General features: G+C 42.6%; 1 protein-coding gene across 1 annotated transcript in view; it reads right to left on the bottom strand.

The window, feature by feature from the left end:
• Positions 1-3583: 3583 nt before the first annotated feature.
• LOC139415584 (solute carrier family 35 member F1-like) overlaps positions 3584-27981 on the bottom strand; it is a 135050-nt gene continuing 110652 nt past the window's right edge. The window contains exons 5-8 of the mRNA XM_071163695.1: positions 27296-27452; positions 25769-25821; positions 19164-19318; positions 3584-3808 (exon numbers count right to left, since the gene is read on the bottom strand). Of these exons, the coding sequence (XP_071019796.1) occupies positions 3584-3808; positions 19164-19318; positions 25769-25821; positions 27296-27452 (590 nt within the window). The remainder of the gene's footprint in view (positions 3809-19163; positions 19319-25768; positions 25822-27295; positions 27453-27981) is intronic.

The raw sequence follows: 27981 nt of genomic DNA on the forward strand, positions 1-27981 counted from the left end.
CATCAGACCAGAGCACATTTCTCCAAAAAGTATAATCTTTGTCCCCATGTGCAGTTGCAAACCGTAGTCTGGCTTTTTTATGGCGGTTTTGGAGCAGTGGCTTCTTCTTTGCTGAGCGGCCTTTCAGGTTATGTCGATATAGGACTCGTTTTACTGTGAATATAAATACTTTTGTACCGGTTTCCTCCAGCATCTTCAGAAGGTCCTTCCTGTTCTGGGATTGATTTGCACTTTTCGCACCAAAGTACGTTCATCTCTAGGAGACAGAACGGATCTCCTTCCTGAGCGGTATGATGGCTGCGTGGTCCCATGGTGTTTATACTTGCGTACTATTGTTTGTACAGCTGAACGTGGTACTTTCAGGCGTTTTGAAACTGCTCCCAAGGATGAACCAGACTTGTGGAGGTCTACAATTTATTTTCTGAGGTCTTGGCTGATTTCTTTTGATTTTCCCATGATGTTAATCAAAGAGGCACTGAGTTTGAAGGTAGGCCTTGAAATACATCCACAGGTACACCTCCAATGGACTCAAATGTTGTCAATTAGCATATCAGAAGCTTCTAAAGCCATGAAATAATTTTCTGACATTTTCTAAGCTGTTTGAAGGCACAGTCAACTTAGTGTATGTAAACTTCTGACCCACTGAAATTGTGATACAGTGAATTATAAGTGAAATAATCTGTAAACAATTGTTGGAAAAATGACTTGTGTCATGCACAAAGTAGATGCCCTAACCGACTTGCCAAAACTATAAGTAATTTGTGTAGTGGTTGAAAATAGTGTTAATATCTCCAACCTAAGTGTATGTAAACTTCCGACTTCAACTGTAAATGCTTCACAGAGTTCAAGAAACCGACACATCTCAACATCAACTGTTCAGAGGAGGCTGCTTGAATCAGGTCTTCATGGTCGAATTTCTGCAAAGAAACCACTACTAAAGGACACCAATAAGAAGAAGAGGCTTGCTTGGTCCATTAAACACGAGAAATGGACATTAAACCTGTGGAAATGTGGTTCCAACCAGCGTGTCTTTGTGAGATGCAGAGTAGGTGAATGGATGATCTCCGCATCTGGGGTTCCCATTGTGAAGCATGGAGGAGGAGGTGTGTTAGTGTGGGGGTGCTTTGCTGGTGACACTGTCAGTGATTTAATTAGAATTCAAGGCACACTTAGCAGCTTGGCTACCACAGCATTCCGCAGCGATACGCCATCCCATCTGGTTTGCGCTTAGTGAGACTATCATTTGTTTTTCAACAGGACAATGAACCAAACACACCTCCAGGCTGTGTAAAGGCTATTTTACCAAGGGTAGTGATGGAGTGCTGCATCAGATTGCCTCCACAATCACCTGACCTCAACCCAATTGAGATGGCTTGGGATGAGTTGGACCGCAGAGTGAAGGAAAAGCAGCCAACAAGTTCTCTAACAAGTGCTGATATGTGGGAACTCCTTCCTCATGAAGCTAGTTGAGAGAATGCCAAGTGTGTGCAAAGTTGTCATCAAGGCAAAGGGTGGCTACTTTGAAGAATCTAAATCTAAAATATATTGTGATTTGTTTAACACTTGTTTTTTACTACATGATTCCATGTGTTATTTCATAGTTTTTATGCCTTCACTATTATTCTCCAATGTAGAAAATAGTAAAAATAAAGAAAAACCCTTCAATGAGTAGGTGTCCAAACTTTTGACTGGTACTGTATATAAATAAATATTGCAATCTGAAGTCCCTATGACCAAGGCGCATTTGCTCGGACTGCCAAAATGAATGTTACAATGTTCTACATACTGTATTCCAGAATATAATAAAAATGAACAACTAAATGAACAGTTGACTGTTTCAACATGACCTGCTCTTCTGCTGTTTTAGTTGTGGACCTGCACAGTGATGAGCTCCATCATGAATTGTGGATGATGTTATCTGTATATGCCCAACCATTCACTCAACAATATTCAGTTGCAAATAGTGCTCATGTTTCTGTGTTTCTATGCGCGAATCTTCACCAAAACCCCAAATCGCTATGAAAATACTTTGAATAATGTTCCTGGTAACATGTTTTGAGTGGTGTGATTTTTCTTAAAACCAAATTCTCAGCGTTTCAGACAAAGATACTTTAATTTAGGTAACGTTTCTGACAGCAAGTGCTCCAATACACCAAAATAAATCAAATATAATACAAAAAACAGGGAATAATAATACTTTGAAAGAAATCTGTTCCAAATCATTTGATGAATGTACTTTGGATAAAATCCAGCAGGGAATACACACTTAAAATGCAGTCCAACAGCTGGACAATCAATAAAAGAGAACCGCACAGTTCTGGAATGACAAGTGCATTGTAATCATCACATTTTTACAATCAGTTCTTATTTTTCTATCAACTAGAGTTCAGTGTACAGTACATATGAACAATGAACCAAATGTACAATAATCACTTCACTCCATTAGCAATCCTGATATATTTGTCTTTATACCCATTTGCCTCAAGAGATAATGGTTCCAACATGGAAAGTTGTCATATCTGTGGGTAAGTAGTTGTAAGGTCAGACTAAATGTACTGCAGAGACGCAATCCACAGTGTTCTAAGTATAGTTTATTTAAGCAATTTTATTTATATATTTTTTTTAACTAGGCAAGTCAGTTAAGAACAAAGTCTTATTTGCAATGACGGCCTACCCCAGCCAAACCCTAACCCGGACAACGCTGGGCTAATTATGCGCCACCCTATGCAATAAGGCACAAGGAGGTATGGTGTATGGTGTATGGCCAATACACTACGGCTAAGGACTGTTCTTAAGCACGACACAACGTGGAGTGCCTGGATACAGCCCTTAGCAGTGGTATATTGGCCATATACCACAAACCCCCGAGATGCCTTATTACAAATTATAAACTGGTTACTAACATAATTAGAGCAGTAAAAATAAGAGTTTTGTCATACCCATGGTATATGGTCTGATATACCACGGCTGTCAGCCAATCAACATTCAGGGCTCGAACCACCCAGTTTATAAATTAATATAACTGTAGGGGCTGCATCAGTATCCAATGTCCTCAGACAATGCTGGACAGGAAAGGGGCCATTTATAATGTGCAGTTCTAACACACAACATTAATACATAGTAAGGCACTGACTCATGTTAAGTCTGTATATTACTTTATCGTACCTCTGGACATGATACTTTAACGGGGTAGTTTTACAAAAAGAGATCGATTTGAAGGAACAATTAAACACTGAAATAACCCACAGCGCAAACTCAAAGCTTAAAATGCAATAACGTTTTGTGCTCATGTAAAAAAGGAAACAGTCACAATTGAGCATTTACACAAGTCTTAAGCACAAAACCTTCTAAACATGTCAAATGTACAGTACGAGGGAACGTGATGGGGTAACAGTATATTTCTATACATGAAACAAATCTTCAAAATCAGAAATAGCCACTGCTATCTATTCACAGTTTGCGATCACAGTGTACTTTTGCGTGTTTGCTACATGTTTTCGATAATTTTTTTAATCATTCAGTGATCCTTCTCTCTGTACAGAATCTGGGGAGGTGGGGCAGTGGATGATTAGGCCCCACCCTCTCAGGCCACCCTGATGCGAGGCTCCTCCTCTATCTCCTGCCTTAGGCTGGTATAGGTCACCGAGGGTTCCAGGGGCCCCAGAGTGGGCGTGTCCGTGATGGGGTGGCCGGCGTTGCGGAAATGCTTGTAGACGCGCGGGTCCTGTGCCACATAGGTGGAGGAGGAGGTGTAGAACACCAGACCCAGGATGATGATGACGAAGGACAGGAGGTAGAGCCCTGAAAACTGGAACAGACACACAAACACTCTCCGTAAACTAAGAAATAGTGAAAAATCTCTGTCTGATGAAATGTAACACAGAGGGCATTGTAATAGCAGACCAAGTAGAGATTCCAAGATGCTGCCTTGTGGGCTACTCATGGCACAATTCTAGAAAATGTATCAAGTTGAAGCAGTGAGTTTGCATAGTGATGACTATGTCTAGAAATTGAAGTTAGGAAATAGGAAAGTAATGAAATGCACGAGGTAATGAGCATTTTTAGAACAGAATGTATTGGTCACATGCGCCGAATACAACAGGTGTAGACTTTACAGTGAAACGCTTACTTACGAGACCTTTCCCAACAATTCAGAGTTAAAAAGTTCTAAAAAAATAAAAACAATTAAAAAAAGGGGAAAAAAGGAAATAGTAACACAATAACAATAAGGAGGCTATATACAAGGAGTACCAGTACCCAGTCAATGTGCAGGGGTACGAGGTAATACCATCTTGTGATTGAGTTGATTGAATGAGGACAAACGACCAGATTTCAAAACAGCCATTTTTTTTGAGAGATACACGATAAAAATATCTTCCTAGACAGGATTGATGGGGTAAATAAACATAAATGTTTTTTCTGTGCTAAGTACGAGAGTAAAACAGATATTCTGGAATAATCCCTGTTATGATCCATACAAAACCAAGCAAGATGCTACAAACATGGATTTACAGACAAACATGGGTATTGACCCTAGAACTTGTGAGAGACGGAAAGTGTCACTCAAGTACCAACCAGTCGTGTGTTGACACAGCAAATAGGAAAATAGGCCAAATGCACACAGTACATCTAAGAATGTAAAGGCCCAAGGCTCCAATGAGAATGTTACATTACTCAGTCTGCATGCCAATGGAGCTTTGTGTGATTCATACGTTCTATTCACACATATCAGTATGACAACACGACACATCAGGACATACAGTACAGTGTTCCAATGAGAATTAGACAGAATTAGTGGCACAAGCTCAAAAAAGGCCCCTGACGGTGTGTTCTGATTGGTGTATTGAGGGGGGCTGTTGTTGAAATCAACTAATAACTCAACTGTAACTTTGAACGGGCAATGTTTTGAGGTATTATAATGAGACATGGTCTACTGTAGTAGTCTCCTTGATTATATGCCACTCATTCTGTGGACTGTTGCAAGGGTACTCAAATACTAGTCTTGAAGATTGCACCACAGTACAGCTGGTACTTTTTCCTTGGAAGTTAATTGATTGATTACTGGTAATGTATTGTAACCTCTGATTGTAATGATTGACCAATGATTCTATTGGCCTGTTTCCCAGGTCTAAATCCCTGATTAGAGATTAAAGTTAGAGCTACTGTAAGATTGCTGCAGTGCAATAATAAACAATAGTATGATGCAACATCCCAAATCTAAAGCTTCCCAGCTGTAAACATTAGTTGTTTAAAATAATAAGAAGAATCTGCTAACATCAAAGGTAAGGCACTAGTTGTTCATGATGCCCATGTCGGTCCCCTGTCGCTGGGAAGCGTGCAGTGGGTGGCATCTCCTCCCCTGGGTTAACACGATTACCACACCGTTACCAAATTACACATGTCCCTGGGTTCTGAAGCTAGCTGCCATCAGGGATGTGGGAAGGCAGGGATGTTGTAAGACGGAGCAGGGAGACATGGTGTTATGGGATGTTAATTGTTTCTGCTCCCCTTATTGGTGGGCTGAGCTACAGGTGGGCACCCCCTGAGACTGTGTCTCTGTGACTGTCTATCTGACAATGTCCTAGCTGTAGCAGAGGCAGGCCATGCAGAGAGAGAGAGAGAGAGAGAGAGAGAGATGGAGACAGATAAAGAAGTAGTGAGTGAGGGAGGGAGAGAGGTGCGAGAGCGAGACAAGCAGGGAGAGAGGAGCATGAGAGAGTCAAGCAGGGAGAGAGGAGCGAGAGAGACAAGCAGGGAGGGAGGAGCAAGAGAGACAAGCAGGGAGAGAGGAGCATGAGAGAGTCAAGCAGGGAGAGAGGAGCGAGAGAGACAAGCAGGGAGAGAGGAGCGAGAGAGACAAGCAGGGAGAGAGGAGCAAGAGAGACAAGCAGGGAGAGAGGAGCAAGAGAGACAAGCAGGGAGGGAGGAGCAAGAGAGACAAGCAGGGAGAGAGGAGCATGAGAGAGTCAAGCAGGGAGAGAGGAGCGAGAGAGACAAGCAGGGAGAGAGGAGCGAGAGAGACAAGCAGGGAGAGAGGAGCAAGAGAGACAAGCAGGGAGAGAGGAGCAAGAGAGACAAGCAGGGAGAGAGGAGCAGGAGAGACAAGCAGGGAGAGAGGAGCAAGAGTAGGAGTGAGAGGAGCAGCTAGAGAGGACAGAGAAGCAGGGAGAGAGGAGGGAAAGGAGTTTGAGAAGCAGGGAGAGAGAAGCAGAGAGGAGAGAGAGAAGCAGAGAGAGGAGAGAGAGAAGCAGAGAGAGGAGAGAGAGAAGCAGGGAGAGAGGAGAGAGAGAAGCAGGGAGAGAAGAGAGAGAGAATCAGGGAGAGAAGAGAGAGAGAGAATCAGGGAGAGTGAGGGAGCCCTCTATGTGTATTAATTAGTAAAGCCCATGCAGGTTTTATTAAGCCTTTTGCTGCAGCAATACGGAGCAATCGGTCCAGTGACCAGAAAATAAAACAACTAGAAAAGATTGTACTTTGACTATCAATCAAGGAACAAAACCGTTTCTGTCTCGGCACACTAACAGGACTACACAGAGAACATATCAAGAATAGAGCTTGAATTTTGACCATGCATTTACAGAAACAACACAAAATTCCTGCAGGTAACACCAACATAAACTGTCTTAATAGGGCATTGGGCCACCACGAGCCTCCAGAACAGCTTCAATGTGCCTTGGCATAGAATCTCCAAATTTTAGAACTCTATTGTAGTGATGTGACACCATTCTTCCACGAGAAATTCCATAATTTGGTGTTTTGTTGAGGGTGGAAAACGCCGTCTCAGGCATCACTCCATAATCTCCCATACGTTTTCAATTGGGTTGAGATCTGGTGACTGAGACACACACACACACACACACACACACACACACATACACATACACACACACACACACACACACACACACACACACACACACACACACACACACACACCCCTTTAAACCCCCTATGCTCCTTTGAGACCTACAGTATCTTTCAAAGTCACTGAGATCTCTTCTTCTAGCCATGGTAGCCAAAATAATGGGCAAGTGGGAATTTTATACATTACCCTAAGCATGATGAGGATGTGAATTGCTTAATTAACTCCAGAACCACAACTGCTTACAATATACAGTACTTTGTATTCCTCATTTACGAACATTTACTAGCATACCACCATCCACATCGACGGGGCTGTAGTGGAGCGGGTCGAGAGCTTCAAGTTCCTCGGTGTCCACATCACTAAGGACCTATCATGGTCCACACACACAGTTGTGAAGAGGGCACGACTGTGCCTCTTCCCCCTCAGGAGGCTGAAAAGATTTGTCATGGGCCCTCAGATCCGCAACAAGTTTTACAGCTGCACCATTGAGAGCATCTTGAATGGCTGCATCACCGCTCGATACGGCAACTGCAAGGCATTTTTCAAAGACTCCAGCCCCTAAATCATAGACTGTTCTCTCTGCTACTGCACAGCAAGCAGTACCATTGCACGAAGTCTGGAACCAGCGGACCCTGAACAGCTTCTACACCCAAGCCAGAAGACTGCACAACAAGACTGCTAAATAGCTAATCAAATGGCTACCCGCTCCTGCTACGGTCTATTATATATCCTGTTGCCTAGTCACTTTAATCCTACATACAGTATATAGTGGGGCAAAAAAGTATTTAGTCAGCCACCAATTGTGCAAGTTCTCCCACTTAACAAGATGAGAGAGGCCTGTAATTTTCATCATAGGTACACTTCAACTATGACAGACAAAATGAGAAAAAAAATCCAGAAAATCACATTGTAGGAATTTTTATGAATGTATTTGCAAATTATGGTGGAAAATAAGTATTTGGTCTTTACAGGCCTTTCTCATATTTTTAAGTGGGAGAACTTGCACAATTGGTGTCTGACTAAATACTTTTTTTGCCCCACTGTATATACATAGCTACCTCATTTACCTAGTACACATGCATATCGACTCAGTACTGGTACTTTCTGTATTTTGCCATGTTATTTTTACTCGTCATTGTTATTCGTTATTCACTGTGTATTTATTTCTCGTATCAATATTTCTATTTGATTTTTGTTATCGTCTTTCACTGCGCATTGACAAATGATCCGTAAGTAAGCATTTCACTGTTAGTCTACCCCTGTTTACGAAGTATGTGACAAATACAACTGTATCTTAACATTTGATTTGATTCTTTACTCAATGTTTCCTTTTATTTTTTGGCAGTTACCTGTACATCACATAACACATGAATATCACATGGATATCACAGTCACAGGGATAAAGGGATTACAAAAAGAATACTGGACATAAATGAAACTTCGCATTTCGTCTCACTGAAATATGAATCATTGCCCTGACAACCGGGTATTCTCTCTCTCTGGAGGCACATACACATGCCCTTATTGTAGAGTTGCAATACCTCACTCGCAGTGTTTCAATTTAGCGTTTGCTAAAGTAAACACTCCTGAGAGCAATATCAATGTAGAACATGGGAAACAAATTAGGCAGATAGCTCTGTCAAGAAGACTTTTATTAACATGTGGAGTAATGGGCCGAAGAAAGTGCTATTGCAGCGAGGGAGAATATATGAGAGGAAAAAGCAATAACTGAGAAACAGAGAGGAATACATTCTACTTAGCATGGTGACATCTCCACACTCATTTACATTCTCTACAGGAGCCACGGCTAGAGCCCTGCAAACTGGTGATAGAATGTCAGCCGCCTCAGAAGGAGACATTCACCACCACTGTTCCTAATCTACTGTAGGAAAACCTTTGAGGAGAATGAAAATGTAGCCATTTTCTTTTAAGCAGATGGTGTGCTATAGCTAGGTGCTCTGTTCTGATTAGATTCCTATCAGGTCATGGTTTCCTCCTACTGTGGTCATGGCAGGTAGAGATAGCATTACATTACATCAGCTACAGCTCATTTGGATGAGCTATAATGGCGCCGGAGAGGATGGCTGCCGTTTCATCGGCTCTTAACCAACCATACTATTTTATTATTTTTTTTGCAATTTTTTTTGTACAAGCTAAATGCACGTATATCCTACCAACGGGACATTATAAACTGTCATATCTTATGCTTCACCGAGTCGTGGCTGAACGACGACATGATTAACATACAGCTGGTGGGTTCCACACTGCATTGGCAGGATATAACAGCCTGCTCTGGTAAGACTAGGGGTGGGGGTCTATGTATATTTATAAACAACTGCTGGTGCACGATATCTAAGGAAGTCTCTAGGTTTTGCTCACCTGAGGTAGAGTATTTCATGATAAGCTGTAGACCACACAATATACCTAGAGAGTTTTCACCTGTATTTATCGTAGCTGTCTACATACCACCACAGTGGCCGGGGACTTTAATGCAGGGAAACGTAATTATGTTTTAACTAATTTCTATCAGCATGTTAAACGTGCAACCAAAGGGAAAACAAAACTCAAGACCACCTTTACACCACACACAGAGACGCATAAAAAATCTCTCCCTCATCCTCCGTTTGGCAAATCTGACCATAATTATATCCTCCTGATTACTGCTTACAAGCAAAAATTAAAGCAGGAAGCACCAGTGACTCGGTCAATAAAAAAAGTGGTCAGATGAAGCAGATGCTAAGCTACAGGACTGTTTTGCTATCACAGACTGGAATATGTTCCGGGATTCTTCCGATGGCATTGAGGAGTACACCACATTGTCACTGGCTTCATCAATAAGTGGATTGATGGTTTTGTCCCGACAGTGACTGTACGTACATACCCCAACCAGAAGCCATGGATTACAGGCAACTGAGCTAAAGGGTAGAGCTGCCGCTTTCAAGGAGCTATGCCCACCGACGACCCATCAAACAGACAATACAGGACTAAGATCGAATCATACTACACCGGCTCAGACGCTCGTCAGATGTGGCAGGGATTGCAAACTATTACAGACTACAAATGGAAGCACAGCAGAGAGCTGACCAGTGACACAAGCCTACCAGATGAGCTAAACTACTTCTATGCTCGCTTTGAGGCAAGTAACACTGAAACATGCATGAGAGCACCAGGTGTTTTCCGAACGACTGTGTGATCACGCTCTCCGCAGCCGATGTGAGTAAGACCTTTAAACAGGTCAACATTCACAAGACCGCAGGGCCAGATGGATTACCAGGACGTGTACTCTGAGCATGCGCTGACCAACTGGCAAGTGTCTTCACTGACCTTTTACAACCTCTCCTTGTCTGAGTCTGTACCAACATGTTTCAAGCAGACCACCATAGTCTCTGTGCCCAAGAACATTAAGGTAACCTGCCTAAATGACTACCGACCAGTAGCACTGTAGCTATAAAGTGCATTGAAAGGCTGGTCATGGCTCACATCAACACCATTATCACAGAAACCTTAGACCCACTCCAACTTGCATACCACCCCAACAGATCCACAGATGATGCAATCTCTATTGCACTCCACACTGCCCTTTCACACCTGAACAAAAGGAACACTTATGTGAGAATGCTATTTATTGACTACAGTTCAGCGTTCAACACCATAGTACCCTGGCCATGTGGTGCCAGGACAACAACCTCTCCCTCAACGTGATCAAGATTAAGGAGACGATTGTGGACTACAGGAAAAGGAGGACCGAGCATGCCCCCATTCTCATCGACAGGGCTGTAGTGGAGCAGGTTGAGAGCTTCAAGTTCCTTGGTGTCCACATCACCAACAAACTAACATGGTCCAAGCACACCAAGACAGTCGTGAAGAGGGCACAACAAAACGTATTCCCCGTCAGGAAACTGAAAAGATTTGGAATGGGTCCTCAGATCCTCAAAAGGTTCTACAGCTGCACCATTGAGAGCATCCTGACTGGTTGCATCACTGCCTGGTATGGCAACTGCTCGGCCTCAGAGCGCAAGGTACTACAGTGTGTATGGTCCAGTACATCACTGGGGCCAAGCTTCCTGCCATCCAGGACCTCTGTACCAGGCGGTGTCAGAGGAAGGGGCCAAAAATTGTCAAAGATTCCAGCCACCCTAGTCATAGACTGTTCTCTCTGCTACCGCATGTCAAGCGGTACCGGAGCACCAAGTCTAGGTCCAAAAGGCTTCTTAACAGCTTCTACCCCCAAGCCATAAGACTCCTGAACATCTAGTCAATGGCTACCCAGACTACTTGGATTTCCCTCTTTTACGTTGCTGCTACTCTGTTATTATCCATGCATAAGTCACTTTAACAACTCTACCCACATGTATATATTACCTAAATTACCTTGACTAACTGGTGCCCCCTCACATTGACTCTGTACCGGTACACCCCTGTATATAGCCTCACTATTGTTATTTTACTGCTGCTCTTAAATTATTTGTTACTTTATTTTGATTTTCTTTGGTATTTTTCTTAAAACTGCATTGTTGGTAAAGGGCTTTTAAGGGCTTGTAAGTAAGCATTTCACTGTTGTATTCGGAGCATGTGACAAATAACATTTTATTTGATTTGATTTTATAATGTGAGGACAGGAGCCATTTAGAGAATAGGAATCAAATATGACTGTCTGATGATAGAGGTAGAGGATCTGGGTTTTATGCTCCTGCTGCTCAGAGCCTGGTTAAACCAAATCATTAGCACCACATGCTTAGTATTAGGACTTTGTCATGATTGATGATTTTAACCCAAGACAAATCACTGATCACTAAGGAAAGATCATTTAAGGTGTGGGGTTGGTACTATTGATGTGATTTGTTCTGAGGACAAACATAGCTTTTCTAAAAGTAATTCCAGGATACCACTATCATTTCAACATTGAAATGCGCTACTGAGAATGACATTGTAAGCACATGTACCATAAAGTACATACTGTGTTGTGAACTGCTGACACAGGCATTCAGATGCATTCCTCATGCTGGTCTGGTTGGAGGCAAAGAGTAGCGTTGTGGTAATAGTGGTCAGGGAGCTAAGACTGAGTACAAAGCCAACAACTTCCCTGTTCCCTCACCTTTCCTAGCAGTCAATTTAAAACTACAGCATTGACAAACTAACCAACCTTTAGATATACAGTATTGCTGTTGTTAGTATCTGGTAAGAGAATAATATGGCATATTCATTCAAAATGGCTCAGCTAAATGCTGCAAAGGTTTTAGCCAAAATACCAGCCAAGGCATTGTGAAAGATCTTATTTCAGAATATTCCATCAATACTAAAACTAATTGGAGACCTTTGTAATATCCACTCCCCTCTTGATGCTCTCTAGTTTACAGTTTAATGCTATTAATATTAATTCATCCGCAACTGTCAATAATAGTACACAACTCCCTGCATCTCCCCTTAGGAGTTCAAAAGCAATTAGTTCTAGTGAGGAAAATAAATGTTTGTTGTTCTTAGGCAGTGGCGACCCATCATTCAAGGCAGGTGGTGCAGAACTGTTTGAGCCCCCCCTCTTTAGCAAAAAATAAAATGTTATTTTGGCATTCATTCGTGTCACTTCAATTTGCAAATATTTGCAAATAAATCCTTAAGTTAATAAAGCTGCATACAAACATGGTCTCTTTCTTGAGTAAGGCAGTTCCAAAATGCAGGTGTTTCAGCCTAGCTCAGTGCTTTCTGTGGTGGTGGGGCAGCCAGCGAAAATACAGAGCATAAGCGTTGGTAATCTTTCTAGTCGCGCCGTGATCTGCTCAGTGCTCTGTCACTCATGGGGACACTATGTCACCGCAAAATGTACAGGGAGAGCTAGGCAGTTCAATCCCCATTGGGTGCTGCCATATACAGTGCCTTGCAAAAGTATTCAGCCCCCTTGAACTTTGCGACCTTTTGCCACATTTCAGGCTTCAAACATAAAGATATAAAACTGTATTTTTTTGTGAAGAATCAACAAGTGGGACACAATCATGAAATGGAACGACATTTATTGGATATTTCAAACTTTTTTAACAAATCAAAAACTGAAAAATTGGGCGTGCAAAATTATTCAGCCCCTTTACTTTCAGTGCAGCAAACTCTCTCCAGAAGTTCAGTGAGGATCTCTGAATGATCCAATGTTGACCTAAATGACTAATGATTTGGAACTGCACACACCTGTCTATATAAGGTCCCACAGTTGACTGTGTATTTCAGAGAAAAAAAACAAGCCATGAGGTGAAAGGAATTGTCCGTAGAGTTCCGAGACAGGATTGTGTCGAGACACAGATCTGGGGAAGGGAACTAAAAAATGTCTGAGGCACTGAAGGTCCTCAAGAACACAGTGGCCACCATCATTCCTAAATTGAAGAAGTTTGTAATTATCAAGACTCTTCCTAGAGCTGGCCGTCCGGCCAAACTGAGCAATCGGGGGAGAAGAGAAGGGCCTTGGTTAGTAGGTGACCAAGAACCCAATGGTCTCGTTGACAGAGCTCCAGAGTTCCTCTGTGGAGATTGGATAACCTTCCAGAAGGACAACCATCTCTGCAGCACTCCACCAATCAGGCCTTTATGGTGGAGTGGCCAGACGGAAGCCACTCCTCAGTAAAAGGCCCATGACAGCCCGCTCGGAGTTTGCTAAAAGGCACCTAAAGGCTCTCACCATGAGAAAAAAGATTCTCTGGTCTGATGAAACCAAGATTGAACTCTTTGGCCTGAATGCCAAGTTTGGAGGAAACCTGGCACCATCCCTACAGTGAAGCATGGTGGTGGCATGTGGGGATGTTTTTCAGCGGCAGGGACTGGGAGACTAGTCAGGATCGAGGGAAAGATGAACGGAGCAAAGTACAGAGAGATCCTTGATGAAAACCTGCTCCAGAGCGCGGTTGGACCTCAGACTGGGGTGAAGGTTAATCTTCCAACAGGACAATGACCCTAAGTACACAGCCAAGACAATGCAGGAGTGTCTTCGAGACAAGTCTCTGAATGTCCTTGAGTGACCCAGCCAGAGCCCGGATTTGAACCCGATCAAACATATCTGCAGAGACCTGAAAATAGCGGTGCAGCGACGCTACCCATCCAACCTGACAGAGCTTGAGAGGATCTGCAGAGAAGAATGGGAGAAACTCCCCAAATACAGGTGTGCCAAGCTTATAGCGTCAAACCCAAGAAGACTCGAGGCTGTAATGGCAACTAAAAATGCGTTAACAAAGTACTGAGAAAAGGGTCTGAATACTTATGTAAACGTAACCTTTCTATTTTTTTCTTTGTAAAAATGAAAAAATGTTACCCAATTTTTTTTTAAAACTGTTTTTGCTTTGTCATTGTGGGGTATTGTGTGTAGATTGATGAAGAAAAAAAACAATTTAATACATGTTAGAATAAGGCTGTAACGTAACAAAATGTGGGTCTGAATACTTTCTGATTAAACTGTATGAATACTGTTGCTAAGAAAGTAATACTAAATGTATGTTGTGTAGTAAGCTGTTAGTAGCTTACTACACTTAGGGTGTGTCTCAGCCTAAGAATTTGGCCCCTCTCCCCCTAACTTAGCCTACTCTTCTGTAAAAAATAAAAGTAACAAATAATTAAAGAGCTGCAGTAAAATAACAATAGCAAGGCTATATACAGGGGTTACTGGTACAGAGTCAATGTGTGGGGTCACCGGTTAGTCGAGGTGATGGGGGAGCGATGCAAATAGTCTGGGTAGCCATTTGATTAGCTGTTCAGCAGTCTTATGGCTTGAGGGTAGAAGCTGTTAAGAAGCCTTTTGGACCTAGACTTGGTGCTCCGGTACCGCTTGCTGTGCGGTGGCAGAGAGAACAGTCTATGACTAGGGTGGCTGGAGTCTTTGATGATTTTTTGGGCCTTCCTCTGACACCTCCTAGTATAGAGGGAGGAATGGGAGGAAGCTTGGCCCCAGTGATGTACTGGGCCGTGAGCATTACCCTCTGTAGTGCCTTTAGGTCGGAGGCCGAGCAGTTTCCATACCAGGCGGTGATGCAACCAGTTAGGACGCTCTCAATGGTGCAGCTGTAGAACTTTTTGAGGATCTGAGGACCCATGCCAAATCTTTTCAGTCTCCTAAGGGGGAATAGGCTTTATCGTGCCCTCTTCACGACTGTCTTGGTGTACATATTTGTCTATCTTAGCTTAATTTCTTAATCGAAATTATGGCTTGCCTCTTATCCGTTCATCGATTACCTTATGCCATAGTTTGTACATCTCAATTGTTATATTGCTTATATAGGTCTCTCTCATTCGTATCTTATTCATCATTTTAGGCAATGTTGGAATGAAACACAAATTAATCAAAAATATTAAATGTATTATAAATTAGCTCATGTGCCTTTCTTCACGAGGAGGGGATACTATATAATGTTGGTGGGTCTGTAACCATGTTTTGTTTTCAACAAAAAGTTCAGTAGACCCATGTACACTGAACAAAATATAAATGTGACATGTAGTGTCGTGTGTTGGTCCCATGTTTCATGAGCTGAAATAAAAAAATCCCAGAAATTGTCCATATGCACAAAAAGCGTATTTTTTCTAAAATGTTGTTTACCAATTTTTTTTTTTTACATCGCTGTTAGTGAGAATGTCTCCTTTGCCAAGATAATCCACCCACCTGACATGCGTGGCATATCAAGAAGCTGATTAAACAGCATGATCATTACACAGGCGCTCCATGTGCGGGGGACAATAAAAGGCCACTAAAATGTGCAGTTTTGTCACACAACATAATGCCACAGGTGTCAAGTTGAGGGACTGTGCAACTGGCATGCTGACTGCAGGGATGTCCACCAGAGCCGTTTCCAGATGATTTAATGTTAATTCTCTACTATAAGCTGCCTCCGACGTCATTTTAGAGAATTTGTCAGTATGTCCAACCGCCCTCACAACCAGACTACATGTAACCACGCCAGTCCAGGACCTCAACATCCGGCTTCTTCACCTGTGGGATCGTCTGAGGCGATGCAGAGGAGTATTTCTGTATGTAATAAACCCCTTTGTGGGGAAAAAACTCATTCTGATTGGCTGGGACAGCTTTATGTTGGCCCTAACAGCTTATGGGCACCGTTTCTCACCGTTATAGAGTATTTAATGTATTGTTTACTGTTGTGTTGTGGCTTTGCTGGCGTGCATCTTGCCCACCAAGATTTACATGCTAAAATCGCCACTGTTCCTAGGCAATTTCATTTGAACAAGTATTAATGCTGACTGTCACGTGTGCGCCCTCTCCGGCCTCTAGGTCACCACGCTGCTCATTATGGCGCACACCTGTCACCTTCGTTATGCGCACCTGCGCGTCAGGCTCACCTGGACTCCACCACTTCCCTGATTACCTTCCCTATATATGTCACTTCCTTTGGTTCCTTCCCCAGGCGTTATTGTTTCTGTTTCAGTTTCATGCCTGTGCTTTGTCCGTGTTTTGTATTATGTTGCGTTTATTTATTAAAACACTCACTCCCTGAACTTGCTTCCCGACTCTCAGCGCACCTCGTTACACTGACTCACTGCAGCTACAATAAGGACATCAGATGAGTATGAATCTGTGTTTCAATCAAATTCTGAAAACTGCTATGATTCATCTTTGAATAATGGCCATATACTTTGGGTTAGTACAGCTGTCTCAGGTGTTGAATGGAATTCTTTCTTCTCTACAAAGACTGGCTACCTTGAGATATTTATTATTTCAGTGCAGCCAGGACAGACATATTGTCCAAAGTACAACTCAATCACTTTCTTATTCTTTGTAGATTGGTTCTGTCTGGTCTTAAATAGCCCTTGCCTTCAAAGCAGCACAGACATTGTAAAAATGCATCTAGAGGCCAAGACAATCTGATGTTCACTTCTCTTTCTTTCCACAATAACTGCTTGCAGGGCCAGATTACCCGAACAGGCACGCATGGCACGTGCCCCGGGGTCCATGACCTCCAGGGGGACACCAACCCCCCCCAGAATAAAAACATATTTTCAGGTCAGGGGGCCCCCAAATAGCATATTAACACGTTATAAGCAATAGCCAAATGTGTAGAATAGCAGGAATTTAGCTATAAAACTGCCACATTTTCTCTCTGCCTTATGACAAAATGTGTAGAATAGCGTTATAAAATTGCTATTGCTATTTTCTCTCTGAAATGCAATGGATTACAGGTGCAGGAGAAGTCATCCATGCACAGTGGGTAGGGAAACATGGATTATAGAGAGGGATCACAATGGGCTGATTGGGGTGGTGGTCTGCAGTAGACATGGCTATTTGTCAACGCAGGACCAACATGGGGAAGCTTACAGAGAGAGGGAGGGGGGGAGGGGGTGGAGAGAAGGGAAAGCGAGAGAGAAAAATAGAGACAGAGAGGTGGTGTGAGACAGAAAAGGAGAGGGAGAGATTTGAAAAAAAGACTGTGTATCTGTTCTCTCACGCTGCATGTCGCCACAAAGATAAAGTACAATGGGTGTGTGGACTGCTTATACTTCTCCACTTCACTGTCTGCTGCTGGCCCAACATAACATATACGACCAGGTAGAGAGAAGGCCTAATCATACTAGGAATGGTTTAAGCGTTAATTTCATGTACAGACCATAATGGATACTTCCTGAATTCTGCTACCACTCGTAGCATTTGGTAATAATCTCTCCAGCCTTTCTGAGCACGGCACAATGAAGCTGTTTTACCCAAAACATGGACAATATATGGACAATATAATGCATTATTCTTATTCATTAATTCATTATTCTCAGGGTCAGTAATACCCCATAGAATCCGGCATGGGGGCGAGTTAACACAAAGAAACTCACAACAGAACAGACTACAGGTTTAAACTCCAGTTGTACAATTAAAATGATCGGAGTGAATGATTTAGCCAAGTACACCACAGAACGTTCCATTGAATACTCAGTTTTCCTCTTGGATTGGTAACCTACATTAGACAATAGCCCACGATACCTATTTTATAACAACTTTCCCAATAAATTGCTAGAACAAAACAAAAGCCTCTCTCTGCCCCGTGATTTCATAGATAAATATTGTAAGGTTGCACTCTAAGAAAACAATATTGCACTCCCTCATCTTACCCCATCAGAGTGATGATACAAGAACCTTTACCAACGTCATCTGCTCATCTCAGAGCTACCCTGGTCATGTCCAACTGTGTGAGTTGGCCACCCGATCAGCAGACAGCATCTCTTGAGTGTGATTGGGGCAAAGTGATTGTGGGGAGGATGGAAACGAGGCCCCTTAGTGACAGCACAAGGGCCTGATTAAAACAGCGGAGAGGGAACAGCCTTGAGCTGCTGAGAGTGCTAGCTACTATAGACCCTGCGCTCCACTTCACATTCTCCAATCACAGGGCAGGCTGGATACCGTGACACAGACCCCAGGGCTTAATGGCATTTCTGGGCTGAAGGAGGCTGTCTCACACCCCGCCATGCTCATTGTACTGTATTTATTCAGGGGATTTCCACCCGAAGGAGCACAGTAGAAATAAAAGCAGTGGTGGGTTTCCTTCGAAGAAAGGACCGTATTCATGGTGGTATCTGACTCCCTTCCAGGTTACTTACAGACCTAACATGGACATATACAGTAGTAACCTTAAAATAAAGTGTGATCTGCCAGCGTTGTTGACTGCAATCTGCCAGCCATTGTCGATGGCATTATAAGCCATGATTCACTTTGAAAAAGCTGCATTTTAAAAGGCAACAAAAACAGGGGTGACTAAGACATACCAGTAAAATATTAGCAATGCGCAAATGCCCTCCTCAATTAGAGTCAACACAGTCAAGGTTTGCTGGGGTGGGAGAGAGAATACAGAGGTTTACAGATGGGCAGTTACAAGATTACACGGCATAAAGTCATCCAATTGAATCTCTCTGTCTTTCTTTCTTTTGCAGCAGGCGGTAATCTGCACTACGGGAGTCAAATCTGGGTAAGTGATTAGAGGGCTTTATTGTAAGGCGTGACTATTGGGCAGTGTTTGGTGGTCTAGCTGCTTTAACTTGCCTACCCGCCCAGTCGGGACGGAGGAAGATGAAGGCCCGCATGGTGTCTGTGGCCTGCAGATATACAGCCTGCTCCACTCCGAGGTAACTGAAGAGCCTTTCGGGGCAGCGTGAAAGCTGCGATCGATCACTAGCACGCAGCATGCAGGAAGAAAACGCCAAATAATAGGCAGAAAAACTAAAAGGCAATATGTGGAATAGGATTTTCTGAGGTAATAGCGATGTACAATCTCTTACAATCTGAATCATTATGATAGATGAAAGAGCTTAAGGAGGATGGTGTGTGTGTGTGTGTTGTACTCACCTTGTACTGGAACAGAAAGAGGCCGCAGAACAGGCTGTAGAGGTCAGCGGTCAGCAGAGAGAGATTGACCGACGTGGCGCTGGTCCTTCTAATGACCACGGGCATGAAGCTGTACAGGCCAAACATGCAGGCACTGAAGCCGATATACAGCAACCCTGGTGAAAGACATAAACACACACATAGAGGACACACACACACATGATGAGTGACAGAGCTGCAGGGGCAGACTGGAGCTAATTAACAGCAGAGTGCTCACCAGAATACCAACTAGCCAGCAAAAAAAATAATTCACCTGCCTGTCTATCAATGCTTATATAGGATAGTTTTCTTAGTCTTCTTGTGTCCATATAAAGATAGAAGGACCTTGATGACAGAGTAGGGAAGGGCTCATCTTCTCCATTTATCAACACATTTGCCTATTACAGGTGGTGGATCTTAATTTGATCACCTTGTTGCAGGAGAACTTTCCAGGAGAACTTTCCACTTGATTTTCACTTTTGAAAAATGTTTCAAATGTCCATTACTTATAATCCACATTTCCTGTTGCTGCAAGATTATTTTCCTGCAGTAGCAGACTGACTCAAATGAATATCCTACATCTGTACATGTGCAGTGATTTGTCCAATGACCTAATATTTTGTTGGATCCTGTGACATTCTTTCTGCACACCAAACTGATAGAAATGGGAACATAGTCATGGCAGCATTTCCTCCTTCACCTTTAACCAAAAAAGGGAGAGGAGGAGGATGCAAATATCATTAAATCTATGCCATATACGGTCACTGTAAAGGCTGACTGTCAAACAACAGACATTGAGGAGAAAGTGGGCGACAGACAGAAAATCATGACATAAGGATGGGCATTTCAGAGAGATAGTTGTCATGTAGGGACTACGGACATTCTGATTATATTTGGTCATGCAGAAACACAGTAATGGGATTTAGTGTTACTATGAAATTAAATTACCTGCTCGTCTAGTTTCAGGTTCATTTAAAAAAAAAAAAATGTATTTTTGAAGGACACGACTTTTACGGCCTCAGATGAAATGACAACACAGACAGATAATGGTAATTTGTCTCAAAACAAAACGTAAACAGCACTTATCTGGCAGATTCTGCCCGCAGAGATGTTATGAATGCTGCCAGGGCCATTTCCCCTCTCCCTCATTCCACTAAAAGCAATCAGGATCCTCTTCAATCCCTTTTCATTGTCATAGATACATTACATATCAGGGGAGTTGTCCTCAGGAGAGAATGCAAAAATATCCACCTGCTTCTCTGCAGTGAGAAAGTACTGAAGGACAGCTGACAAGTGATAGGTGAAGAGTGGATAAGTTCAAACACTGTTTAAATACAGTGTAAATAACCAATCCCAATTCATAGTAGTCTCTTCACTGCTCCAGTTCACTGCTCCAGTTCACTGCTCCAGTTCACTGCTCCAGTTCACTGCTCCAGTTCACTGCTCCAGTTCACTGCTCCAGTTCACTGCTCCAGTTCACTGCTCCAGTTCACTGCTCCAGCTATCGCTGAGCAACTATCTTCAATTACTCCCGTTACAGCCGGTATGTACTTCCAAAAATGTTCTAAATAAAAATGTACAAGCATTTATAACACAGCATAAAATAAAACAAACAAATAAAACCCAGAGGAAATTACTCATTACTGTCATGGACAGGGTCAGAAGTCAACAACAGCGCAATACATTGGCTTGCCGGAGAGTAATTTTTTCGGAAGTACATACCGGCCGTAACGGGAGCAAATGAAGATAGTTGCTCAGTGAAACTCCATATTTGGTGAGTAATTAACGCATTTTGACATTATGATGCTTGCAGAACTGTCTAAAGGGAGTTTGAATCATCATAGATAATGAGGCAGCACTCACCATAACAGTCCCAAGCCATTGCATATATCAGAATCTGACTACCGAATATGTACTACGCAATATTAAAACCTCAAATATTGAAGATCTAAGCCCTACACTATAAATCAGGTTTGAGGAGTTAGCGAGGTAACTTTGGTCAACTCTGACTTCAACTCGAGGTAACCAGTACCATGAAAGTGGTACTCAGCCTGAAGGTGTGTTGGGTCATTGACCAAGAAGGAGAGTGATGGAGTGCTGCATCAGATGACCTGGCCTCCACAATCACCCAACCTCAACCCAACTGAGATGGTTTGGGATGAGTTGGACCACAGAGTGAAGGAAAAGCAGCCAACAAGTGCTCAGCATATGTGGGAACTCCTTCAAGACTGTTGGAAAAGCATTCCAGGTGAAGCTGGTTGAGAGAATGCCAAGAGTGTGCAAAGCTGTCATCAAGGCAAAGGGTGGCTACTTTGAAGAATCTCAAATATACAATTATTTTGATTTGTTTAACACTTGTTTGGTTACTACATGGTTCCATGTGTTATTTCATAGTTTTGATGTCTTCACTATTATTCTACAAAGTAGAAAATAGTAAAAATAAAGAAAAACCCTGAAATTAGTAGGTGTGTCCAAACTTTTGACTGGTACTTTAGGTGTAATATTAGTTTGATTTAGAATGGACCATTATCATGCACCGGTCTCAGAACAGAGGCATGGAAGAAAAACAACAACGTCATCTATGCACTTAAATAGCTAATGGAGGATGCTTTTCCCATGGCTCCTTTTCACGCCAGCCAGGTAGGCTGTACTGCTGTTGTAAAGAGAAGCAATGTGCTTAATATTAGAACGTTCATAAATAAATAGAGTAGACCTAGCCTATAGAAAGCTGATGGGATCCTCCTCTTTTTAACTTTTTAAATAGAGGACATTAAATCTCTGTTTTATCACACAGTTGCATAGCATATAGAAATGTTGCGCAACATGAGCTCCTGGGCTCTCGAAGTGTTTTCGATCACATTTGCATTGATGTCAGAGTGATTAGAGGGACAATAGAGTGCTGAGTACCAGGCAGTTAGCAAGTTTGGTAGACTACTAATGACCAGCAGCAGCATCAGAGCATGGAGAAGCCAAGTTACTGTGTCTAAACGGTCACGTGCAATTGAACTGCTGACCATGACTCGTGACCGCCGGTGTGGCGGTAATACGGTCACTGTAACAGCCCTAGTAGCAGCATGTAGCACAGCGCTACAGTCTGGCGGTTGGTTACAATGCACTCACTGTATTCAGTATGCTTTTTTGAATCCGATCCACCCAAGCAAACATAGTACATTTTCTGCAATGGGCAAGCACACAGACTTCCTAACCCTTGAAGTTTCACTTGATTTCCTCACATGGTTTTCTCCAGACACTGTTGGTAGTCGGTTGAATAGCTGAACAGAGGGCCTCATGCGTTATTCAAATGCCTTGTTTACTATGTCTGGCAGCATACACACCAGAGAGAAATATGGCCATCAACTGCTTTCCTTAACTAAGTTGAAGTGTATCTCCAGGCTAAGTTTTAATGGTGTAGTAGGATGATCATTTTAGAAACACGTCAGCAATCTGAACCCATGAATATTGAAATCTCTGTTATTAGGAAGGATATTTGTAGTCAATGATTACCACCCCAAGAGCATTATTCCCAGATACAGTATAGTGCCTTCAGAAAGTATTCACACCCCTTGACTTTTTCCACATTTTTTTGTTACTATCTGATTTTAAAATAATTAAATTAAGATTCTGTCATTAACCTACACAATATTAACAATAATGTCAAAGTGGAATGATGTTTTTCTAAACTTACAAATTAATACAAATGAAAAGCTGCAATGTCTTGAGTCAATACATTTTCAAGCCCTTTGTTATGGCAAGTCTAAATATGTTCAGGAATAGAAATGTGCTTAACAAGTCACATAATGAGTTGCATGGACTCACTCTGTGTTCAATAGTAGTGTTTAACATGATTATTGAATGACTACCTCATCTCTGTACCCCACACAGTGTCCCTTAGTCCCTTAGTCCCTTAGTCGAGCAGTGAATTTCAAACACAGATTCAACCACAAACACTTTCCAATTCCTCACAAAGAAGGGCACCTATTGGTAGCTGGGTAAAAAAACGCAGATATTGAATATCCCTTTGAGCATGTTGAAGTTATTAATTACACTTTGGATGGTGTATCAAAACACCCAATCACTACAAAGATACAGGCATCCTTCCTAACTCAGTTGCCGGTGAGGAAGGAGACTGCTAAGGGATTTCACCATGAGGCCAATGGTGACTTCAAAACAGTTACAGAGTTTAATGGCTGTGATACGAGAAAACTGAGGATGGATCAACAACATTGTAGTTACTCCACAATACTAACCTATTTGACCGAGTGAAAATAATGAAGCCTGAACAGAATAAAAATATTCCAAAACCTGAATCCTGTTTGCAACAAGACACTAACGTAATACTGCAAAAAATGTGGCAAAGCAATTAACTTGTTGTCCTGAATACAAAGTGTTATGTTAGGGGCAAATCCAATACAACACATTACCGAGTACCACTCTCTATATTTTGAAGTATATTGGAGGCTGCATCATGTTATGGGTATGCTTGTAATCGTTAAGGACTGGGGAGTTTCAGGATAAAAAAGAAAGAGAATGGAGCTAAGCACAGGCAAAATCCACCAGACACTGGGAGATGAATTCACCTTTCAGCAGGACTATAACCTAAAACAAGGCCAAATCTACACTGGAGTTGCTTAAATCTACTTGAAAATCTATGGCAAAACCTGCAAATGGTTGTCTAGCAATGATCAACAACCAACTTGACAGAGCTTGAAGCATTTTTAAAAGAATAAATGGGAAAATGTTGCACAATCCAGGTGTGGAAAAGTCTTAGAGACTTACCCAGAAAGACTCACAGTTGTAATCACTGCCAAAAGGTTATTCTACAAAGAATTGACTCAGGGGTTGTGAATACTTATGTTAATTAGATATTTCTGTATTTCATTTTCAACAAATTTGCTACATTTTCTAAAAACACGTTTGCCATTATGGGATATTTAATCCATTTTGAATTCATGCTGTAACACAACATGAGGAATAAGTCAAGGGGTATGAAGTCACATTCTGAAGGCACATTCTGAAGGCACATTCTGAAGGCACTGTAAATGAACGTTTGTTTTCACCTTCCTTATGACCAATAGCTGATTATTAAAACACACAACTCTCCATGTGGTAAGCTTGAGGATGGAAGAAACAATCTGATCACACCAAGTCGTTGGAGGACGCACACATTCCTCCAATACATTTTACATGACCAAGTCCTCATCATTTTTCTAGGGTAGCACACTCTTGGCTGAGTAGATCTCTCTCCTTCTGGCACCTGCTGTGTTGCCCACCATGGCAGTGACAGTTAATGACGTGCCCCACAAGCCACCACAGACTGGCTAATGCCTCTGTGACAAGGCAGCATCTCCTGGGACGCTACCCAAACCCCACTATTGGCATCAGTACACACGCCCTCGCTTGCTCAATCAAAAGAAATGGGTGAATTGGAATGAATTAAGGACCAAGTCACTTGCATTGCTTTTGGAGAGTGGCGAATTGCAAGTCATAGATTTGGTTCCTAAGAAACTAATTGAAAATTGGGCATCTTCATGGGCTACTATATATCATGTTGTCATGATAGTCTATTGTATATGAAATATTCTTTAACCAAGTAACTGAAACTTAGACAACTTCAAGGGAAGATTCTAGAATTAGGTTGCTGATAAATATTCTGATTTGTGTCTGAACTAAAAGTCCCAAAACGACATATCACTTTGACAGAAGTCATGTCAGAAAAGCATTTGGAAAAAGTGACGCACAGAGGAGCACTACAGGAGTGAAGCCACTGTCTACATAAGACAGAACAGACCCACATCATACCGAGTCCTATTGTTTTTGAAAAAATATGTTGTCACTCTGAATAAAGTCAACTTATCATCTGACCATATCTTGTGATTTCTTAAGTCTATCAGCCCCAAATGTTGTAATCACTTCTACAGCGGGCAGACTTTTAGCATAGCCCCTTGTACACCCCACAGGCTTACTCCTACTAGCTAACCAACAGCTGCTATATGCTGTACAATAGCACCCTGTCTGGCTTACTCCTACTAGTTAACCAACAGCTGCTATATGCTGTACAATAGCACCCTGTCTGGCTTACTCCTACTAGTTAACCTACAGCTGCTATTTGCTGTACAATAGCACCCTGTCTGGCTTGTTTGTAGCAAATCAACCGTTGATGTTATAAGTAAATAAAGTGCATCCATATATCAGTTAGACACCTTCATCTCCTACCTGTAATTCATGCAGCAACAACAAGACCTTCGTAAAGGTTGACACCACCCCTTAGCCGGCCTGTACACTTTTACTGTACAGCAGTGGCCCATCCATCTTAGCTCAGGGCCCCATCTCTTTGTCACCCCCACTTCATTTGCAGAGTGATCTTCCAGTGACACCCCTTACAGCCTAACTGATTGTGTGAGGAGGATCTGACACCGGACGGACGGGAGGAGGAGGTGTGGGAGGGCATCTCCGCTAGACAGGACAATCAATTCCCCCTTTGCCAATGTTTAATCATCCCTGTATCACCCACCGCCACTTACTTCCTTCCCACATGCACGCACTTCCCTTCCTCACACAAATACACACACACAGTAACAGTAGCTTACCAATCTGCCAGTCCCACTGCACCTTTAACAGCTCCTTGTGTTCCATGATGGCCCTGAAACAGAAAGAAAATGACACAATTCCTGTCAGGCACAGGTGAGATTTGAGAGATGGGGGGGTAAAACAGTGTGAGTGATGGAGAGAGGAAAGTAAGACAGGAGGATCAAAAGTCTCTTGACAGGAAGCTCAGTTTTGACAACTCAGCACCTGTGATTCTGACGAGGGACAAGTCCGTCCTATCAGAGCGAGGTGGGGGTACAACAATCTGACCCTACGGAATGGATCTTGGGAATTCTATTGAAGGAATCATCTGACTCCAGAGGGACAATAGAAACAACATGGCGGACCATTCACCCCCCCCCCCCCCCCCTCGGTCTAAAAAGAACACCAGCAAGAGACAGAGACGGGTCCCCATGCACCCACTGGCATGGGCGATGTCTCATAACCCGGGGGTTTCATCGTTCCCCTTTAAGCCTCATAATGAGCTTATTAAAAAGTTAAAGAGTCACAATCTGATCTGGAGAGAGAGAGGCGTAATACTATAGAACCTGCTGGTGGGAGTATATGTTGAATATGGGGCATGTCTGTAGATATGTAGCTGGCATCAACGGCTGTATAAGATCAGATGGCAAATGCTACAGAACGTATACACTAAGTATTCAAAACATTAGGAACACCTGCTCTTTCCATGACAGACTGACCAGGTGAATCCATGTGAAAGTTATCATCCCTTATTGATGTCACTTGTTAAATCAACTTCAATCAGTGTATATGAAGGGGAGGAGACAGGTTAAAGAATGATTTTCAAGCCTTGAGACAATTGAGACCTGAATTGTGTATGTGTGCCATTCAGATGGTAAATGGGCAAGACAAACGATTTAAGTGCCTTTGAACAGGGTATGGTAGTAGGTGCGAGGCGCACCGGTTTGTGTCAAGAACTGCAATGCTGCTGGGTTTCTCACGCTCAACAGTTTCCTTTGTGTATCAAGAATGACCCGCCACCAAAAGGACATCCAGCCAACTTTACACAACTGTGGGAAGCTTTGGGGTCAACATGGCCAGCATCCCTGTGGAATGCCTTCGACACCTTATAGAGTGCAAAGCCCCAGCGAACTGAAGCTGTTCTGAAGGCAAACTCAATATTAGGAAGGTGTTCCTAATGTTTAGTATGCTCAGTGTAGATGAGGTTAACTTAAGGGTTCCAGCTTGATAATGTTAGTGTTGGAGTGTAAAAGATATAGCACTAGAGTTCTGAGTTTCTACTGGCTGCTCTTGTGGTATTGGTGAAGAGGGATGCTCTGTCCAGCATCAGTGAGGAATGACACACTAGACCTGAGTTCAAATACAGTTTGAAATCTTTGAAACACTTTGACCGTTTGCCTGCCTTGAGTGACAGATTTTCAGAGTTTGCCATTTTTGGACTATTCTGTTGGTTCCATTGTACCAGACAAGCTCAAACAAGCTAAATATATTTGAAATGATTTCAAACAGTATTTGAAGCCAGGTCTGACACACACAAACACACTCACAGCTGAATGCCGCTGAAGAAAGAGCCGAACAGTCCCATCATGCCCAGGAACTCCACCCTGCTCAGGTTCTTAACAATGAACTCCTCACACACGTTAGAGATTCCATAGAGCATGGCACCTCCCAGAACCAGCAGGTCCCCCAGGAGCTTATGGTCCCCTAGGCAGACAGAGTGAGAGAGCGAGGAGGAAATGACTAGAGCACAACATTACAATAGCCTATCATATGAAAGAGCTATCCCTGAGTTATCCATGACAAATAGGTTATCATATGAAACGCTCTTCAGTAATATCAGACTAAGTGGCTAGCCTATAAAAACCCATTAGTAATGCATGACAACAAGGCAGTGAAAGACATTGGCTGATAAGAGAGGTACAGACAGCAACTGGGTTGCAGCAACTTTTCTTAATTGGAGTTAATAAACTAAGCAAATTTAAGATACTGTTCACTTTATTGGGTTTGAAATAACGCTGTTCTCCGTAACACTACTGTGTAGCTGGTAAGACAAATGGCCATTATTGATTGGAACCTGATACCAAAGTATTGCATTATCCCTTTGTCCCTGCATGTTTTGTGCATACTGAACGCAGCAATGGGTTTCAGTCGTGTAGGGATCAACCGTGCCCAATCAAACAAAGAACTTACAGATACTCAGCACACATTTGAGATATAATATAACTATTCTGTC

This window comes from Oncorhynchus clarkii, chromosome 8 (assembly GCF_045791955.1).
Source record: "Oncorhynchus clarkii lewisi isolate Uvic-CL-2024 chromosome 8, UVic_Ocla_1.0, whole genome shotgun sequence".
In the NCBI taxonomy this organism is placed as follows: Eukaryota; Metazoa; Chordata; class Actinopteri; order Salmoniformes; family Salmonidae; genus Oncorhynchus; species Oncorhynchus clarkii.